General features: G+C 43.3%; 1 protein-coding gene across 3 annotated transcripts; it reads left to right on the forward strand.

Moving 5' to 3' along the window:
• The first annotated feature begins 1,194 nt into the window (after positions 1-1,194).
• On the forward strand, positions 1,195-14,367 carry LOC121599640 (zinc transporter 10). 3 transcript variants are annotated; one of them, XM_041927611.1, is made up of 6 exons: positions 1,195-1,275; positions 9,765-10,048; positions 12,336-12,981; positions 13,046-13,171; positions 13,247-13,425; positions 13,498-14,367. In XM_041927611.1, the coding sequence occupies exons 2-6, from the start codon at positions 9,860-9,862 to the stop codon at positions 14,044-14,046; spliced, it is 1,689 nt and encodes a 562-aa protein (XP_041783545.1). In that variant the 5' UTR covers positions 1,195-1,275; positions 9,765-9,859; the 3' UTR covers positions 14,047-14,367. The 3 variants fall into 3 exon arrangements, with proteins under 3 accessions (XP_041783545.1, XP_041783543.1, XP_041783544.1); XM_041927609.1 differs by lacking the exon at positions 1,195-1,275 and adding an exon at positions 3,078-3,369; XM_041927610.1 differs by lacking the exon at positions 1,195-1,275 and adding an exon at positions 8,605-8,713.
• The last annotated feature ends 5,417 nt before the right edge of the window (positions 14,368-19,784 follow it).

The following is a 19,784-nucleotide window of genomic DNA, read 5'->3' on the forward strand; positions in this document are numbered from 1 at the left end:
AGCGTTTAGCAGCTGTCAGTTGTTATGTTGCGCTCCGTGTTTTTGCTGTGTGGAGTCCTGCGGTAAAAAATTCGGTAGGAATACAAATAAATCGGTATTTCTGGTCACTTTGGTCAAAACAATGTCAGTCGCGCGAGAAAGTGGTGAAATGTCAAACGCGTTGGTCAGGGGTGGCAAACATTACGAAGGAGAGAGTGTGGAATTAATAAAATGCTTTATCGGTAAAAATATGTGCAAAAATTGTAAAACACGTTAAAAAGGGGTATGATTTCATGTATGCCAACCACAATGTAGCTTTTTGGGTTAATTTTTAGAAAATGTACTTTCCAAAACAGATTTCGATTGTTGATGCAGGGGTCGTGTACCATTTATAAATGGAGAGTTTGGCCAAACAGTTTTAATAAAGGAATACTTTCAACTTAAGTTTACTTTCAACTGTACGACTAGAATATTCATTTTATGGGACAAAGTATCAAAGCTTTGCAATTGCTTCATCAATCGCAGCGAATAATCCTGTCCATGTTAAGTCGAATAGCAAGAACAGACAACAAACTCGATTATTGGTTACGATAACCACACATTGGTTTTAATTGCGCTCAACCACCCTCGGATTAACTTCCATCGAAATCCTGCAATCTTGCAATGACGTCATACGCAACAAGTTGTTCTTCAAAAAGTTCCCAAAAGTGTCTGCATCTATAACCGGGAACAGGTTCTGCAGGGTTTGACTGTACGCAGCATGCGTCAATGAGAGAACGAGTTTTGATTTTGTTTTGCTATAGCTGTTCATACGTATTTTATTACACTTAATACAGCGATAGAAAGAGAAGATAAGGCATAATTTCGTCTATCAAGCCTAACAAGCTAGAGCATGTCGAGAAAGATAAGCGAGAAGCCCTTTTTGCCAAGATCTTCACTCCCGCATGAATCAGCCCAATGCTTATCCTTTGCCTTTGACCATCTCTTTGGTATAGCTGTGTGAAGAGCACCAATGTCCTACCTCACACATACATCGATACAACCTATGCAACCATAAATTCCTGTAAAAGATAAACATAAAGCACACACAACGAATGCCACGCAAAGGAGGACGCAAAAGGAGGCTTGCATAAACGGACGAAACAATTGTGGCGGTCAGAAAGCAGTCAGAAGTTATCGTTTGGTGTAGCAACAGTACAAATTGGCTGACAAACTATTTTGGATAGCGAAATAGCAGTTCTATGTTTAAAAAAAGCATCAAAATCTAGAAGATCAAGCATATTGAAGGCAATTCAGGTAGGTTGTAATGATCATACGCCACAATTGGATAGAGTACAATCGAAGAAACTTCTGGCTTATGACGCTCTAAGAAGTGCTATTGACTCTTCCGCTGATCTCAGAACATTGTTTCGATTGTAGCAAAAGTTGTTACTCTGAGAGAATCGCATCTTAACGGTTCCGTTGCACGATCACCACATGGTTGGGAAAGGGCTCAAGGTTCTTTAACACCCAACCGCCCATAGATGCACTATTTTTACCCCTTTCTTGTAATAGAATCATTATTAGAGATCGGTTCAATGTTCACAAACATACCATGCATACTGTTACAATGGATCGGTGTGTCATACCTCTGGGATAAGCGTGTAGTCATACACTTGTGGAATATAGACATTATATAGACATCGAAAAGTAACAGCGGGATCAAGGTTAAGGGAGCGAAAGATCGTATTTTCTATTGCTATTTCTGGAAACATTGTGGGAGCATCAACCATCCGCAGAATTATTTATTGAGTTTGAGTGTGTGTCCACGCATTTGTCATCTTCGTCCCAAAAAAAGCCAGCGCATTAATTATGCTAAGCAAAACAAGGCGAAACAGGGACAACATGGGAAGATGTTATGGTTCACTGTACAAGTGACAACGTGTGTGAGTTTGTCTGTGTTAGTGCGTCCTCGACATCAGCTGTATTATGATTGGCGCAGATCGTTCCGCTTGTCCATGTGCGTGCGATGCTGCGTTCTACGTGGGCCGCCCATGGGGTTGCCGTTATCTACTGTCGCCCCTCTTTTGCAGTAGTATTGGTGTGTGTGTGTGTGTGTTTTTTTATATTGAGCAGAATTTTTTTACTTCTGGATCGTGGTGTGCAAAGTGTTTTCGTTTCGTTGTTGTGTTTTCCTTTTCATTGAGCTAGCAGCGGTAAAACTGAAGCGAGGTGTTTGTAGGAAAAGTCATGTAATTGTTGGCATTAGGAAACGCATGCAAACTTGGATGTGATTTTTGTTTTTGGATGTGGGTGATAGTAAATGTGTAAATAAAATTTTGGACAGCACATAATAGTCTGAGAAGAACGTTAAGCTGTAGCACTGACTGGAGTGAAGTGATTAAAAATATCGACACTAAAAAAGGCATTAAATAGAATCACATCAATTCAACGTCTGTAAAACTCAATATGAAAAATCAATCAGTAAAGTTAAAAAAATAGAGGAACAAAATGGAAAAGAAGGAGAAAAAAACAAAGGAATGGATAAAAAAGGTTACACAAAAGAATAATAATAAGAATAAGAAGAAACCGAAGAAAAGTAAGAAGAAAAATAAGAAGTAAAATAAGAAGAAAAATAAGAAGTAAAATAAGAATAAGAAGAAAATGGAAAAATAGAAGAAGAAGAAGAAGAAGAAGAAAAGAAGAAGAAGAAGAAGAAAGGCAAAAAGAAGAAGAAATACAAAGCATTAATATTTATATTCAATTTGGTCCATTTAACAACCAACCATAAAAAAGGATTTTTTTTATATTATTATTACAGTGTTTGAACCATACATAATTACCACCACAAACTATATGAAAATAAGATCATTCTTTCCAACCCGGCTCCTGGGGGGATTCGGTATCTATATCGGAAATCAAAAATTCCTCCACACACTCCTAACAACCCTCCCAGCAGCGGTTTCGATTTTTTTCCCTCGTTAGGTATACCTCGCGGGAAGGGAAGGGAAAGAAACAGCCACCCCGTGGGGTGGGGTGCAAAAAGCGCATTAGTGTGTGCGCGTAGCAGCCGCGCGCTTCACACGCGGTTTGGGCCGTCGTTGGCGATAACGGCCGCACCGAAACCGGCCGCCAGCCGGGCGATTCAGTTCGCATTCAACAAGTGACGGAAGCGGACGATCAGTGACCGGCACCGGCACCAATAGATCGGTCGCACATACACGAGCACGACATCGTACCAATAAAGCATCACCCTGAATAACAAAAACACAAAATAGAAACAACCCCCAAAACGCGTGGGCTTGTTTCCCTGTCCCTTGTGCAAGTGTGGTTGTGTTGTGTTTTGGTTTCGAATTTAGTGTGTGCTGTAGGGGTTGTTCAGTGTGTGGCTGTGTTCCATCGAAAGCGAGTGTTAGTATTTTTAGAATCAAATGCTTATTTGTGGGGTGAAAATAAACGGTGTTGTGAAAATGGTTTTTGTGCAATGTTGCCATAGGAAGGAGAATGAACCCGACCGGGTGTCAAAACGATATGGATTATTTTAATAAGTAGACAAATATGTCATTGAATGTTGAATATGGTTCCCAACAGTAGTAAAATAAAAGAAAAATGTTAAAATTTGTGCTTGAGAGAGAAGTTTGCCAATCAAATATGCAAAAAAATACCAACAATAGTTACACAAAAGTGAACCAAATTAGAATCTTCCAATCAAATGCTCCTTTTATTATGGATTTTATTCTCTCAACTTCAAAAACACCATACACATCATCGAGACCCGTCGAGAATAATACGCAATCGCATCATAATTGTAGCGAACACTCGACCCTGCTTTCCCAGTTTGTATGCTTCACTGTCTCCGTGCGTCTCTCCGATAAGCCGGAGAAGGAACAGCAAACCAAAAAAGAGGGGTTACAAGTGGTTTCCTTAATCTAAAATATCGCTCCGAAGGTCTCTCGCATCTATCATAAGTTTAGCACCGGGCCTCCACTTTTTGATAAGGACCCGCTGTCTAACAGTTGTTAAATGTGAAAAGATTGTTTATCGTGCATTGAATCGTAGGGAGATGGAGATTCAATGGATCGCGGTTGGAAGTGGCGAAGAGAGGTGATACTTTTAAGAGAGGTTGCAATTTATTACCGAGCACGCCCCAAACTCTTGTTGCGCTGTACCGTGGAGGATGTTTTGTGTGTTTGGAATGGAGCTCGAGCTGTGGTTAAATGGTATGGGGGCGATTGTGTTCAATTAAACTGTTACAAATCGGAAGTAGAGACTTTGGGTTTGGAGTGGGGAGGGGTTGAGGAGTCTTTAATTTACAGATTTTTTAAAGAGCTTCATTGAATATTCAGGGCAGTAAATGATCCTTAATTCATTGATTAATGCTATTTGAATTAGAAAACAATAAAATTATTTTGAAAAAATTAACCCTCTCATTGAAAGTCACTAACGTACCAAAATTGCACTTCACTGAAAGAGTTAAAACGCCCTCCAAATGCGTCTCCGTTCTGCAAGAATAACCACCACGTGGTAATAAATTCGATGTTGAGTGCCAAATTTTCGGCACGTGCAATGGTCCCCAACAACCACCACCAACGCCAGATTGTTGACCGCAAAACCGGTGGCACAGAACATATTGCCCCAGTGTCTACCAGATACGTTGGCGGCCGGTATGGGTTTGGAGAAGCGTGCACACACAAGTGCCAACATTATTGCAATTACGATCGCGGGACAGCATTGTTCCACGCTCCAACTAAACCAGAGTCCAGAGCCCGTGGGCGCATTGCGGTCGGGCAGTGCGGGAACCTACGGTCGCTTATCTAACTATCCCACGGCTCGCTATCGCGCACCGCGGTCTGGGGGTTTGATTTCCCTATCAACAGGTTAATGTATGTATGCCAGACCGGGGAAGCTAAATCATCGTCGCTAATTGAGTTGCGAGTTTAGCGACTGACCGTGCGTGCGGTTTAGCGGTTTGCAATGGATTATCTGGTTTGGGAGGAGGAACTCTAACTCTGGGACGTGCGAGGACCGAGGAAATTGAGGATACAAATGATGTGTTAAAATTATTAATTGATAAAATATTGTTGTCTAGAATTCATTGCTCCAGCAACAAGTGAAGACATCTGTGGGGATTATCTTCCTTCAGTGGTGTAGCATTGTTGATTTTTAATCACGCCCTAATGCGGCTGGAGTGTCAGTTTACCGTCAATCACATTTGAAAAAACTTGTTTGAGCAACGAAAAAACGTGTGGAAGTCAACAAAAAGTGTGAAGGCGTGCAAGGAGGCCTGTCCAAACTGTGGCCATCAACGAAACCAGGGTCACAACTTTATTTGATAATTTATTGAAATCCGAACAGTTCCAACCTGGCGAGATTCGGCTCTTGGAACTGACGACTTCTTGCAGACGTGCAGGCAGGCAAGTGAAAAGAAGATGATATTCCAAAGTAAACACGATCCTCGTAGAAGACCTCCAAAAAAGTGCTTCACCTTGACCTCGTTTCTCTCCCTCTCTCTAGTCAGTGCTGTGTTGCATACGAGATTTCCTATCAGTGACGTGTTATTCGATGTCTAATCGCGTTATGGGGTGAGCGTCGATGCTTTGCGCCCGGGTAACGTGACGTGGGGTGGAGCTCAGCATTAACGATCGATAGGCGCAAATGGAGTAAAAGTCATTGACACTGCCCCAATCGGTTTGAGGGGTGTAAGTTACCAGTTTTAAGCTCGGTTGGGATGGATGCCCCTGTACGTGTATGTCCCCTTTTTTGGGAATGGCAATGACGCCATATGCACATCGATATGCGTGCGTAACCTTGGGTTGGCTTTTAAATTATGCCAACAGGCTACAGCATCGAACGTGATCGAGCGACCATCTTCGATTGACCCGATTCTTCGTTGGTGGATGGGTACTTATCGTAACAAAAGGCGAAAGTGTGCACGTATCATTTCACTGACGACCTTGCCGTGTGCGTGCTGCGACTGCAAGCAACTACTATGATGCGGTTGAGGTAATAAGACGACTGCGCATTAGTTGAATTAAGGACGAGGAGGTTTACGGCCGACAGCCAACTGAGGAGGTTAGATGTAATTTACAATAGAATGTTTGTAAGCGAAGGGAAGAAATTAATAACCAGGAAAAGACGATGCAGACCATTTAAATCCAACAATAAAACTCAATGTCACAAGACAACTTTGTATGGAAGTCATTTGCAAGTGTGTCAAGTAGCAACAACTTCCAGATTGCGTACTTAAGGCGGAAACAAAAAGAAAGTGTGCTTTTGCTATGATTTTTTTAAAGTAAGCTGCTATGAACAAAGAACACAGTCATTTATAATTTAAATGACAAAAACTCAAGCATTTTGGAGAAAAAATATGTAATTGTTTTGTATTATTACTAATTTTTATGCACAAACTCACCTTCAAACTCAAGCTGAAAGTGGAAGTATTTAGTGTCAGCAGTTCAATTAGCTACTCTACCTCTCCAGCTCAGTAAACGGAGCAAATTTTTTCCGTTAAAATTATCATTTGTAACCAGCTGCAGTCGTGCGACTTTATTTGAATAAACATTTTAAACCCTTGGGGCGTACGCACGAGCCTCGTTGCATGGCGCGATACAAAATTTAGCATTCGCTTCTATTTTAAAATATTCTATTGCTAGAGGAAGTGAGTGGTTGTTGTTTTGTTGTGGCTGATCGTCATCTCCATCAATTGATCTACAATGTTAAACGATCGTTGGTTTGAAAACAGCAAAAAACAAAAACACTAATATAATTGAACTCACGGGTAATTGAGACCACCATTAAAGCTAGCATCCTATTAAAGGGGGATGTTGGGGCAAATTGGTTCTTTCACTATCGAGCTATTATACGTGATGGTGGATGCGATCGTGTGGCATCATTACTCGATTTTAGGGTCAAGTTGAGGCTCAACGCTGCAACACTGGGCGTGGAGGCACACAACGTTTGATTGTCACATGAATTTAAGTGTTGGATGGTGTTGCGGTGTGCGTGCTTGCCGGTACGATTGCTCCATAAAACGTGGCCTGAGTTTGATTATTCGTGCAGACGAAAGGGGGATTGTAGCTGTTGCAGAATTTTAAACTACGAAGTGAAGTGATCCTTTTGTATGCGCATTCGATGTGATTGTGTAATTTGTATTGATGGTGGATGAAGAATGAAGTAGAAAGAATTGGGTTACAGTAATCAAACGACGATCACGATCGTTTTAACCCGGTCATGATTGAACGGTTTCCCAATAAAGTGCGTCCATGGTATCGTGACAAATGCTTGATTTATCACACTACAGGTAATGTGATCGATTCCAGTCTCTAGCACGTTAACGATCTGTGCCGGTTGGGCATAAATAATATTAGTAAATACACCCAGCAAACGTTTCTCCTTATCTTCTTTCCATCACGTCGTTTGTGTTCTCTCCATCTATATCTATTACAAGGGGGGGTGCCAATTTGATTATAAAACGGCCCTCTACCTCAGTTCTCAATCTCAGCCATTAAAAAAAGGATCAATAATCGATTTATTTCCGCAAATCCAACTTGTTTACAAAATATGTTTCTTTGCTTTTTTGCACCATTCAGCACAATGCTAGTAACGTCTTATCAACCAAGACTTTCCCTACACAGCGCACCGATTGGCGCGTGAAAGATTCATCTGCTTGAAAGACAACAACGCGCAGTACGCTTGCTGTTGTTTTCTTTAACTTTTTCACTTGTACACAAAATCTCCCACAAACAGTTTGCTGCCGGATTTTACCAGAGTCTCTGCGATCGTTTGCATTGCCAGCCTTGCGCCTCGCGGTCTATATTATTTCTATCTGCGAGAGTAAACATAGCGCACGGCACAACACTGATGCGGGCAGACGAGCCGAGAGACAAATCTGCTTGCCTGGTGTGATAGTGGCAGCTTCTGCTGTAACCATCGCGTGTGGCTCATTGTGCCTGATAAGGGTTGTATTGTGCCTTCCTCCTTCTTGTGGGTATCACCAGAATTTGGTTTTCGGTCATAAATTAATCCACCGCGCCACAGTTACAATGATAACGGCAGGCGCAAAGACTATTGATGGTAATTTGTTGGCTTTAAGGCTGACAGAGGCGACATGTGCTGGTTCCAAGGTTCTGGATGTTGCCAATGGCAAGAGGCCGTGTGTGGTTAAAGGTGTGCGAACCAATTGGAGCAGGTGGATCGAGGTAGAAGAAGCGGTGATAAAAACAGTAGTACAGTGTGTAGCGTTTACACAGTGTCTGGTGTGGTGCAAATTTTAATAACACATGCTTCTTGCCACCGCATGGCTACAGAAGCGTCATGTTGGAATGAAAATTTCCTATTCACCATCACCTACCCATTCAGATGTGGCAAATACGTTTTGAAATGTTGCCTGCCACCCACCGTCCGTTATCATATTGTCGCCCTTACACGCTCCAGCGAGCATGTCGCACACGATTAACGTAAGTGGATTGCACTCAACGGTTACGGAGAGGGGTTGGCGGGTTCCCTATCAGAGTACGTCTTCTTCTATGCCCTTTTCCCACCCCAACAATAGGGGAAGCATTTATTCAATTGAGCTATTGTGCGGGTTCGGTTTTGCCCGCTCGCACACGACGCAGCGCCCCATTTACTGTCGATAATCGAGCCGCGCAACCCGCTAACGACCGGTATCCGTTTTGCGAGCTCGTCAAAAAATATTGCCCCATCGGTTTCCTGCACGCAAGTCACGCCGTGGTTGCCGTGTTACTGGTGGGACAAGGTTAGAAGTCGTCTGCTAAAGTCTGCTTCATTAGACACTTACACTTGGTGAAGAGTTTTAGGGGGGCGTTATTTGGTGTGGAAAAGTTATAGCGGTGGATATTTTGTTTGTTCAGCAGTTTGGCAGTGAAAACAAAATTTTGCCAAAAACACCTCTAAAATTGATTGATAATCAACTTTGAAGTATGGCTATGCCTGATGAGCATGTATGTTTACTGCATTGTGCTGTTGTTTGTTAGGTCTATGTGTTATTCGGTGTTTTGTATTTAATGCTTTTTTATTCAGAAGAAAAGGCCGAGTTGAATTACTATGGAATGTTACTTAATTGGAAGTAAAGAGTATAGAAAAAGGAGTTGTGCAACCAGTTGCAGTGTCACTGTTTAACATGTTTTCGAGTTTTGTTTTGAATAAACGATGCTGATTGAGCACATATTTTTTAATGCTTTCTTGCACCGTTATCTTCTTTCTCTTTTTATGGAGTCTAAAATAAAGTACAATTTGTATGGATTTCATAAGATTGGCCAGCCATTTTGAAGAAACGAATACTGTCAAAATGTGTTAAGTTCTTTCAAATAAAACAAGCTAAGTTCTTTCAAATAAAGAAGCTGAGGAGTATCTATAAAAAAGAATTTAAACCTTCTGGGAATGTGCAAAACAATATAAAAAAGGTTTAAAAAGAAACGAAAACGAGGAGAAAAAATTACCAAATTTTAAACTGGGTTTTGGAACGCAAGTCGAATCATACAAAATTACAAAAAAAAAATCCCCTCAGGAACCCTGCTGGGAAGGGCTTTTAATTTCTGCGAATGTAATCCTAAGATTTATGCAAGCTTCTCCTCACTCGTTCGATCTCAAACTGCGAAAGATGATTAAAGGGACTTTTCCACGTGAGCCTGTTGTGTTATGTTTCGTTGAATTTTGGGGGAATATTTTCGGTTTGGCATGAAATGCCTTGCAACTGATCGCATGAAATCGAATTTATTAACATTCTAAGAAAAGAATAAATTTACAACAGTATTAATGTGACTCAATGTTTTCCCCCTCTCCATCAGAATCTAATGAAGTGCCACCGGAACGGGAATATTACGTAGATCGTGCCGGAAGTTAAGCTCACAAGGTAGTTAACTGAAGTGCTGCACTGCCCAAAATGCCTATGAAGGAGTGGATCTACCGGTTGCAGCCCGTCCAGCTGTACATCGTGCTGGCCCTGTCGTCCGTCTACTTTCTGGTGCAGCTGTTCCTGAGCCACGTTTCCCACTCGCTGGTACTGCTGGTTGCGTCCTATCACATGCTTTGCAACATCATTGCCCTCACCGGTTGCATTCTAACGATAAAGGTGAGTTGTTTGATGCGGTCGTTATCTTGCCTTGTCAGGATAATTAGATTGTTTTAATTTGCAAAGTAAATGCGAATGCCTAAAGTTCGTTATGACATTATTGACACATTCACTTACTAGTCAAAATTTACAATCCTCAACTCCGATCCGATAACGGACCGGCACATGCCTTGTGTGTGTATGTGTGTGTGTGTGTGTGTGTGTGTGTGTGTGTGTGTGTGTGTGTGTGTGTGTGTGTGTGTGGTTAAGAAGAACGCATCAGCAATCAACGCAAAAGCCATGCGATGGGTGGAATAATTGATGTGGTCCAATGGGCAAACTACCCGGGGCTGGTTTGGCATTTTCAAGCACTGCGTTTTGCGTACATGAGGCCCGGGGGAGGGATGGCCCCACAATAATCACAATGTTAATCACAAGAAACTGCTTGAGCGATGTTTACCCCTTGCAATACGCAAAAAAAAAGGTTAGTACATACAAACACACTTCTAACCGTGCGACTAAATTGCAGTGTGCACTCGGGAGGCATCCGTGCTCGGTGGGTTTTGCACGCTGCGCGCTTCATCCAGGCCCGCCCGCGACTTTCGCTTTCATAGCCCACACTGCAGTGAGTGTGCAGTTTGCATCGCCGAGATGGGTTGGTGCGGGCCCGTGGCATTTGTTTGCGTTTGTCGACTCATAATTAAACGCATCGTAGCTGCGGCGTATGGCAATCATGTTCCACTCGCCGTACTACAGCAGTAAAGCTCGCGGTGCAGCGGCGCAGGAAGTGGCACGTAGAAGCTGCTGCTCAGTGTTTGTGCGATTTCATCCATCGTTTGTGAATGTCTGTGTGTGAGGTTTGTGAGGCTGTTTTTTTTTTTAATTAATTTCTCTACCTTCATCTGCACTATCCCGGCGATGTTCGTATTAGCCGAAGCGATAGCGAAACTATGCACAATGCCCCTTCCGTCCCTATTATCAGCGGACTGTCTTTGTGCAGCTTCTCATTTACGCAAGCCCTACCACGTGTTCATCAGGGAAAGCGTGGCAAATTAGTGGGCAAGCAAGACACGTTTTTCTTTCTTAAATAGTCCGCATCCGTTTGGAAGAATGGAAGATGGATTGCCATTTGCACGTTGCATAACTCACGGGCGCAGGGAATGCTTTACAATGGGCGGGAAAACTCCGCAGTTGCTCTTTTCTTTTGCTTTAGTTTAAATGATAATCTTTTCTTTTGCGGATTTATTCATGGTTCACCGTTGTTTTACATTGATTGCAGCTTGTAGCTCCTCTATACAGCTGTGACGGTGTAAAAGAGCAATCGTCTCTTTTGTTTAACGAAGCTTTGGATAGCAATCGATTCATTCGGTTTGCTTTAGGGAGTTGCACGATATCTGCCACCTTTTTTGTATTCAATTAGAGATGAACAAGCTGAAATTATGTCAACACTTCATGCAGTTCATGTATGATTGAAATGTTTCATTCAATCATTCCAAATACATCAGAGTAACTTGAATATTCTCGTAATAAGAATTTACGATTTAAAGAGAACATTTATTGTTAGTTTTATACATTACATCCATTTGATATTTTAAATAGAAAATAATCATATAATTCAATTTTTTTCGCTATTTTAAAACACCGGCAATAAAGCAATATATTTTGTAGCTTACAATTGATCTGTTAAGATGGTGAAATTTGCTCAAAGGAATGTCAAACTTAGAAGAGCGTTCTCTCCGGATCTGTATTACCCATGAATTACGTCACTCGGGAATAAACTTGATTCCTTTTTAAGTAGCAAATATTAATACCTAATATTTGAGATTCATAGTTGTCATTATTTAACTCTGAATTTAGTAAAAAAAACTTTTATTCTAATTTAATATCCAAAACATGCACTGTGTTCGTCACGTGATTGATAAAGACAGCAATTGGTTTTCCCCATATAGGTTGCTAAGCGAATATCGAAGGTCATCTGCAAATAGTTAAGTGCCACACTTCAGCTGGCGTTTCCACACTCTCTTTGATGGTCGAATGAATCTTGATAGGCACCGCTTATCATGAATATGGCTATCGCTCGATAAATATCATGCTAGACAGTGTGATCGGAGCTTACGCAATGTAGATTGCGATCCCGATTACAGCATAGCAACGTAGCTCCTCGACAAGCGAATATTAATTGTCTATTGTTTACCTATACGCGTGCTAACTGCGATAATAGTGCTTTACGCGTTGCGTACTGTCTGGAGTGTGTTGGTTAATTGCATTATGTGTTTCCTTGCCTTTTTTCTTCCCCCAATTATTATAGAAAAGTGCCTTACCGTCTGCACGGGAAGACAGTGCATTGAAGCAGGAGGCACGCTCCGTCTCCCAACAGCTGACGGCGGGTGATGGGAAGTTTGCGGAAGTTCCACTAGCCAGTGAAGAGTCGACAGATGACGGCAGCAAGGGCAGCTCAGAGGATGCCGGCAAGGCCCTTGAGCAGTCGGTCCTGGAGATCAAGCAGAATGTGAAGGTGAAAGCGCGACAGGCGCGCGAAAGCTCGCTGAAGAACACGTTCGGCTGGACGCGCATCGACATCCTCACGATGCTGGTGGTGTGCATTTTTATGGCGTCGTTCTGCTTTTCCACAATCATCGAGGCGCTGCAGACGCTGTCTCACATCCATCATCAGGATGCGATGCACTTCCCGGCCCACATTCTCGTGCTGGGCGCGATGGGCTTGATACTGAACGGGTTCTGCTATCTGCTGATCGGTGGCTACACGTACCATCAGGGCAGCTTCCTGTACATCACGGCTAGCGGAAATGTGATCCTCGACCACGTCATCACCGGGGACGGTGTGCGAAAGGGTGATCGACGGCTTTCCGGATCACGCAAACAGGTGTCTCCTTCGCAGATTCGCGAACAATCGAAGCGACAGAGTGTTCGGGAGCTGATGAGGGATATTTGCAGTAAGTTACTTTTTGCAGAGGATCTCTTGATACATCTTAGCAACACAATGGTTTATTCTTACAGGTACTGTGATCGTCATTATCTGCTCGGTGATCGTCTACTATACTACTGAGGAGACATCCAAGTTTGTGGATCCAGCTCTTTCGATAGTGTCTTGTATCATTTTACTCACCCTAAGCTACCCTTACAGTAAGTTCTGTTCCAAAATCATAAAAAAATCAATACTTCTCCTAATCAAAATGTTTCACTACCTCCACCCAATAGTGAAAGAATCGGGCATGATTCTGCTGCAAACCATCCCCGATACGATCGATATAGAAATCTTCAAGAAGACGCTGCTTGATGGCTTCAAGGATATTGTCAGTGTGCATGATCTTCACATTTGGCAGCTAAGCGGAAACCAGTACGTCTCAACGGTGCACATCATCTTTGACAACCCAAAGGTAGGTTGCGTCGATCTTTTAGGAACTACAATGTATATTACCTCAAACTTGTTTCTCTCTATTTGATTGCAGGTGTACTTAAAGATCCACAGTGATGTGATAGAGTTCTTCCATGAGCAGGGCATCAATCAAGTTACCATTCAGCCGGAGTTTAAGGTGACGGACGAAAAGCGTACCCTGGGCAGCGGTACGGAGTGCTGCTTGATCCAGTGCCGGACGATTGCCCAGTGCGCTAGCCGTACGTGCTGTGATACGCTGTCTCAGGAGGCGGCGGCCAAGGAGCCCTTGCTGACGGAAGTTGTCGATTTTCCGCTGGAAGAGAGTAAAGTTGAGTTGGAAGACAACGAAGTTATACAGATGAGTCCAATGTCGGCAGTGCAATCATCCAGTGAGGGTAGTATCTCCCGCCAAGTGGCTCCAGACCCCAACAAGTCAATGACCTGTGAAGAGATTGAAATTACGCTGGACGATGTCACTAAAGCCACTCTAGATCATAGTCCACTAGCCGCTACCGCTCAAACAACCGCTGAGAAGAGCACCGTCTCAGCCACAGTACAAATAAGCCCAGTTAAGACTGAATGCGAGCAGGTGGCGCAGGTAGACGGTGATAAGAGCACATAAAGAGGTATAGTACATACGCGCGGGAATTACAGTAAAAAAAATGCCAGTATACACTTGACGAACGGTAATCTCGTCAAGAACAGTTCAATCGTATTTTAATTTGAAAACGTTTAGTAGGGTAAGTTGGCGAGTGTAGAGTGCGGAGTGTGCGAATCGTTTTGCACCAAACCGTCCGCTCATTGATCGAGCGGACTGCCATATCGTTTACTACGCTTGGTAAAGTGAGCAAAGATGTCGAATTGGTTGTGCCTTGTGAATGTATTTTAGCTGCATTTTACTTTGTTAGCGTTAAGATACATCAATACATACTGATAAACGTAACAAGCAACGAGTACGATTAGCTTTATCTACGGTGAAAGAAAGAAGTATATTTACAGCGGTACCGTACCGCAGCCACATTCGAGCTGTTATTAAAACAATCGAGCAATATCGGTGTGCTGCGCATTGCATACTTTGAGGCGTTCATGGGGCATGTTTTAAAACTAGCGATTTTGCTACCAAAATTTAACCGTCGTTTGGAAGTTAAAAGTGTGAATTGCTTTCCGCGTAAAGCATCGCTAGAGCGAGTGTACGGTGCATTAAAATTAATGTTTTATTGTGCAGCTGGCTTGCCAACTGGCCCAAGCTGGGGGTGGAATTTATTCCACCGTTGTCTCGGTTCGGTACACAGCCACCGTCAAAAGCACTGCAAACCATGCCCGACCACTTTTCCCGGTTTGGCTGCATAATGAGCTGACTGAGCTTCTGTCGCAGACTTGATCAATCCCGTGTATGTGTTTGTGTGTGTGAGAGAGATAGAGAGAGCGCGAGGGAATAAAACTTTCTACCAGATGCTCCACCCAGCATGTTCTATGCGGGCTCTGGGCTGGTCTAATTGCTCAATTATGTAGCGCAAAGGGCTTTTTTTACGGAAAGGGTAATTGAAAGCTTACCTTTTCGGTGCGGTATGGGTGCGCTGCGGTGATTGGAAAACATCTCGCCAACGGGCTAGAATCACCCACGGGGTGGAAAAACATGGTTTCGCTTTCGGTTTTCTACGTACGGATGGGTTGCGGCTGGGCCATATTGGGCGCTACCGTGAGGTTATTGAAGTGCCGGGCTAGCTCTGGCAGCGAGAAAACAGTCGGGTCTATAAATTGCTACCCGCTTCCACTTCACCGACGGCAGACGTGTCCTTATTTGGTGCATTCGGTGGGTGGCGGTAGAGTTTAGAACGATAGCGAAAAAGAACGCCCGGGGCTAGTGCACACGAATGCACACGCGAAGAAGCGGTGAACCCGTTAACGGTTATTGCGCTGTTTTTCGCCATCCGAAGGCAGACAGAGTGAACCCCGAGCTGAAAGTTGGGTGGAAGTTTATTTTTTCTCCTTGTGATGCTGTTCACCAAAAACTTCCCAAATACACCAGACAGCACAGACATACACACACGTGGTTTGACTTTTGACGCTATTGCAGCATGGACGTTCGAGATGTGATCGTTTGATGGGATGCAATTTCGCCGCCCCCACAAACTGCAGGTGCATATGGTTTTGCCAGTGCACGTCGATTGCTTGCGATGCTGTCGGCGCCACGTTCACGGGTCACTGTGGGTACGAAGGTTCACAAACGATAGCCCATTTATGGTAACGGGGATATTAAAATAAGCTTTTATGGGTAGTGATACAGTTTGCTTTAAGCATTGCGTTGCGTTTAACCTGAACGTTGACATTTTAAAGAGCATTAGATGGAGCGGGATTGATAGTTGGGGTGGAGTTAATAGTCAGTTGATTCGTATTTAATATAACGACGCTGTGTGACTATGGTTTGAGCATAATGCTACAGGTCGGGTTTCATCAATGTGCATGGCGAAACCATACTACTCTAAACTGAGAGCTTTCCCTAGAACTAAGCAAATAATAAACACAGCATTTACTATTTGACCAACGCACAACGCAGTATAGTATTAATTTACGAGCATTATTGCACTGCTGAAATGATATAGTTCGTGGAAAACGTAATAAATCATACGTATCTGCATTAATCGGTACACATGAATTCGAGGAAGTACCTTTACAACAGGTATGATTGAAGTATAAAGCAAACAGACAGCATTCCTGCTCAACGTATCATCATGGCAGAATAATTTCAATTGTGTATTGCTGTTTGTTAATGTTTTGCAATAATATTCAACACGATTGTACGCCGCAACAATGTACAATGATTCATAGAAAACTGATAAATTATAGACGAACCAGATGGATTAGCACGGCCAACAATAATTAGCGCAACAATTCACTTCAAAAAATGATAAGAGAAGGACACTTTCCAACATAAAGCACCACACAAATCGAACCTTTCCCGCACCAGTGATGATCAATTATTGCTATGAATATTCAATTGCTATTTCTCTTACACTACATTAAACACAGTGACGCACCGATATTGCACAAACGTCGATTGTACCGCAATCAATACTCAACCACAGGCTTGATATTGAAAAAGGGAAAAACGATCAAAATGCTGAGTAGAATATTAAACGAACACAAAAAAAAATGGGAGCAAGCAGACAAAGATTAGCAAACATTACCCGCCTACCCGCACAGCAGCAACAGCATCTGCCGGATGGCAAGCCGATGAAAAGTTTAATCGAGCACTAAATTGACACCTGTATTGATCGTTCGGGGAGGGGAAGAGATCGTTAAATGGCGGCGAAACTTTTCGTGCCATTTTTGTCTCGCTGTTTTTCGCTTTTTTCCAAAGGCGGTTTTGCCTCGGTTTGCTGTGAGAAAAAAAAACAGGCCAGCGCTACAGAGGCAGCAGTACAATGGTGCTAAACGGTGAAAGTGAATATCGTTTCCATTTTCCCAAAAAAAAAAAAACCCAACAAAAAAGAGCGCTCTCAACTCTCGTCCCTTTCCATAACCGAACTTGCGGTGTATTAATTATTCACGTCAATTTCGCCTCCGACAGTAAGCGCGCGCGCGTACCGTGGTTCTGTGAGTGTGTACAGATGAAAGAAAAGCGTAGCGCGTAGTTGGGAAATTGCGCACCCGGGATGTGGACACAGGCGGTCGTTTTTCGGCCCCACAATCGGGGTAGGAGCGATGGGCTATCCAGGCTTTCGTCCCGGGTTTGAGGATGAGATTTAATCAATTTTTCGGGGATTTCAAAAACAGTGGGGGGTTTTAGCCAGGATTGAATTGCAAGTTGGAGGGTGTATCGGGTATGCGTTAGAGGTTCACGGTGATGGCGATGAAAGATCAATTAAATCGGTTCTATATAGGCCGCCTTTTTTTTGGAAAGAGAAAGGCCTGTTTCAGATGTAGCAGGTTTTAATAAAATTGTGATTTATTTTTGTGAACTAAAACACAATCAGGGTGAAAATTTGGGATTTATTACCTAAGGGACAAGTTAAACAGCTAAATTAGAGTATAAGAAACAATCTAGGCATACTCCAATTCAATTGATTTTATAAATTTACTGTTTCATCGAAGATCAAATTCATGGGACGTTCGTTTTGAAGAGTCTCCAGACACTCCGGCACTGATTCGATTGCGCGTTCCGGTGCAGAAATCACGGCCCAGTGACAATCAACGCCTTAATGCGATTGAAGTGAAGATCGCAACACACATCAAAACCTATCCAACCTGTCAGAAAACGGATGAAGGTGCCCAACAGGGAACATCAATCTGGGATTGGCTGTGCACACAAGCACACACGGTGGCGCCTGCGTGGGGTCGCAACGAACGTGAAACGCGAAGGATTGTGAGGATTTGTTGCAGTGAGCCTTATATCACGGTAAACAGATCACGTACGACAGTTATTGTTACAGCACGGTATCTTTACCACAGTGGTTGGAAAGACAGCCCCGATTGATTGGTTGTTGGGTAGTAATCATCTTCTCCTTCTCCCGGTGTATTGCGTACCTTCCATTCGATGAAGCACAAGTTTACGCCTGCTCGTTTGTGTAAAGCTTACATCGTGCTTAGATGTACGGAGGAGTTTAGTCCGACTTGCGGTAATGTGTAGTGGCGTATAAATGCTGTCAGATCCATCACTGATAAGCATCGGCAGCAGGTTCGTATTGTACGTCCAAAGCCACCTTCTCCCGCAGAGAAATTAGAGCACAATTGGGGTGCATAACTCAACTGTCGCCCTCCCGTACTGGCTCTGGTGGGAGAGCTTTGTGTCCTTAGGCACACATTAGACGGTACAGACATCGAGGTCCCTGTGACCTTTTGCAAGTGTCCTCGTGTAAGCTCTCCCCCTCAGGGGAGAAATTCAAATTGTTTCAGTCGATTGAAAATTTACACCGCAAAACTGGAAATGTGTTCGATTCCTGGGATTACTTGCTCGGGAAGGCCTGCTGGGCGAAGTACACAAGAATTGCGCTCGACGTACCGACGCACCTTGAATATACACTCCCGCATGTCGTTGAGGAATAAATAAAAGAAAAGCCCTCCTATTCCCATCGGAATCGGATTACGTATTCATGAAAACAGTCATTCGTTTTACTTTAGCTTCAAAGAAAATCCAATAAGCAGGGACAGGACTGGCAGCACTTCCAGGGACATTTGTTTTACAAGAATAACATTCACGAAACCTTACATGATTCCTTGCCGTCTTTTACTTCCATCTAACACTCTCTGTAAGCTATTGTACGCACTCTTTAAAGCAGCCGGCCAGCTTCATCAGCTTCGTTCATTATCGTTAATTCACCGGGTAATAAGTGACAGGGGCACGCAAAAAGAAAAACGAAGTTGAGCTGCTTTTCCGATAATTAAAAGCACGCACCAGCACAGCTTTCGTATTGGGCCCGTCAACGACAAGCTTAATGAGTGCTGCCCGGTCGAAGCTGAACGTCCTTGGACGCCTTGTGACGCGAAATTGCTGCAGAAAATCCATCACCGGCGCGAGAGTGGCGAAGAAGCAGGCGAAAAATTGAACCATAAAATGAACCGTCTTAAAACGTTTACCTATCGAAATTGGATTATTCTTTTCGTTTCTTTCGTGTGCCATTTTCAGACCAAACAACAAACGCCGGTTTTCACTTAAATCAAGGAAACAATTTTCGATTAAAGATGTATTTTGTCGGAATTATTTCTGAAACAGCTGCAATTTGTCGTTGGGTGTGAAGTGTGCTTGTTACGATCGGGCAATGCGTTCCCTTTGCGCCATGCGTGACCTCGTTAGTGTCCCAGGGGGAAAAGAAGCTCTCGGTGGGTGTTTATCTCGAATAACAATAAAACACGCAAACAACCAGAGCAACATCGACCCTAGCAGCCCATCAATAATGATAATGAACATGGAGGATTAACGAAATATTGAGCACGCCAGATTTGCCCGCATTCTGCGTGATTTTTCACCACCCCTGGCCAGCGAGGAGACTGAGAGAGCGAGATGCTGCGGGTTTTGTTGGGAAAACAAATTAATAATCATAGCTTTTCCGGCTGCGGACGGTGTACGTCGAGGCTTTGGAGCTGCTTAATGAAAAAAAAAATCAACCCGTAATTGGAAGATAATTGGCTGTTTTAGTTGAATTTGCTGTGCGCCCACCGTTGGAAGGTCGTTGATTGAAGCGGAACTTTTTTTCCCGGGCGCGTTGGCGTTGAAGCTTCGAACGCGTCTTCGAATGGTGGATTAGGTCGAAACGGCACGGAGCGAAATGCTTTAATGTGTTGGGAAGTGGAAGTGGTGATGGTAGTGTAATTAAGCTTTCGGTAAAGTCCTCCGGAAGGAAGCCGGAAAGCTGCTTAGTT

The sequence above is a fragment of the Anopheles merus genome, chromosome 3L (assembly GCF_017562075.2).
Source record: "Anopheles merus strain MAF chromosome 3L, AmerM5.1, whole genome shotgun sequence".
NCBI classification, from domain to species: domain Eukaryota; kingdom Metazoa; phylum Arthropoda; class Insecta; order Diptera; family Culicidae; genus Anopheles; species Anopheles merus.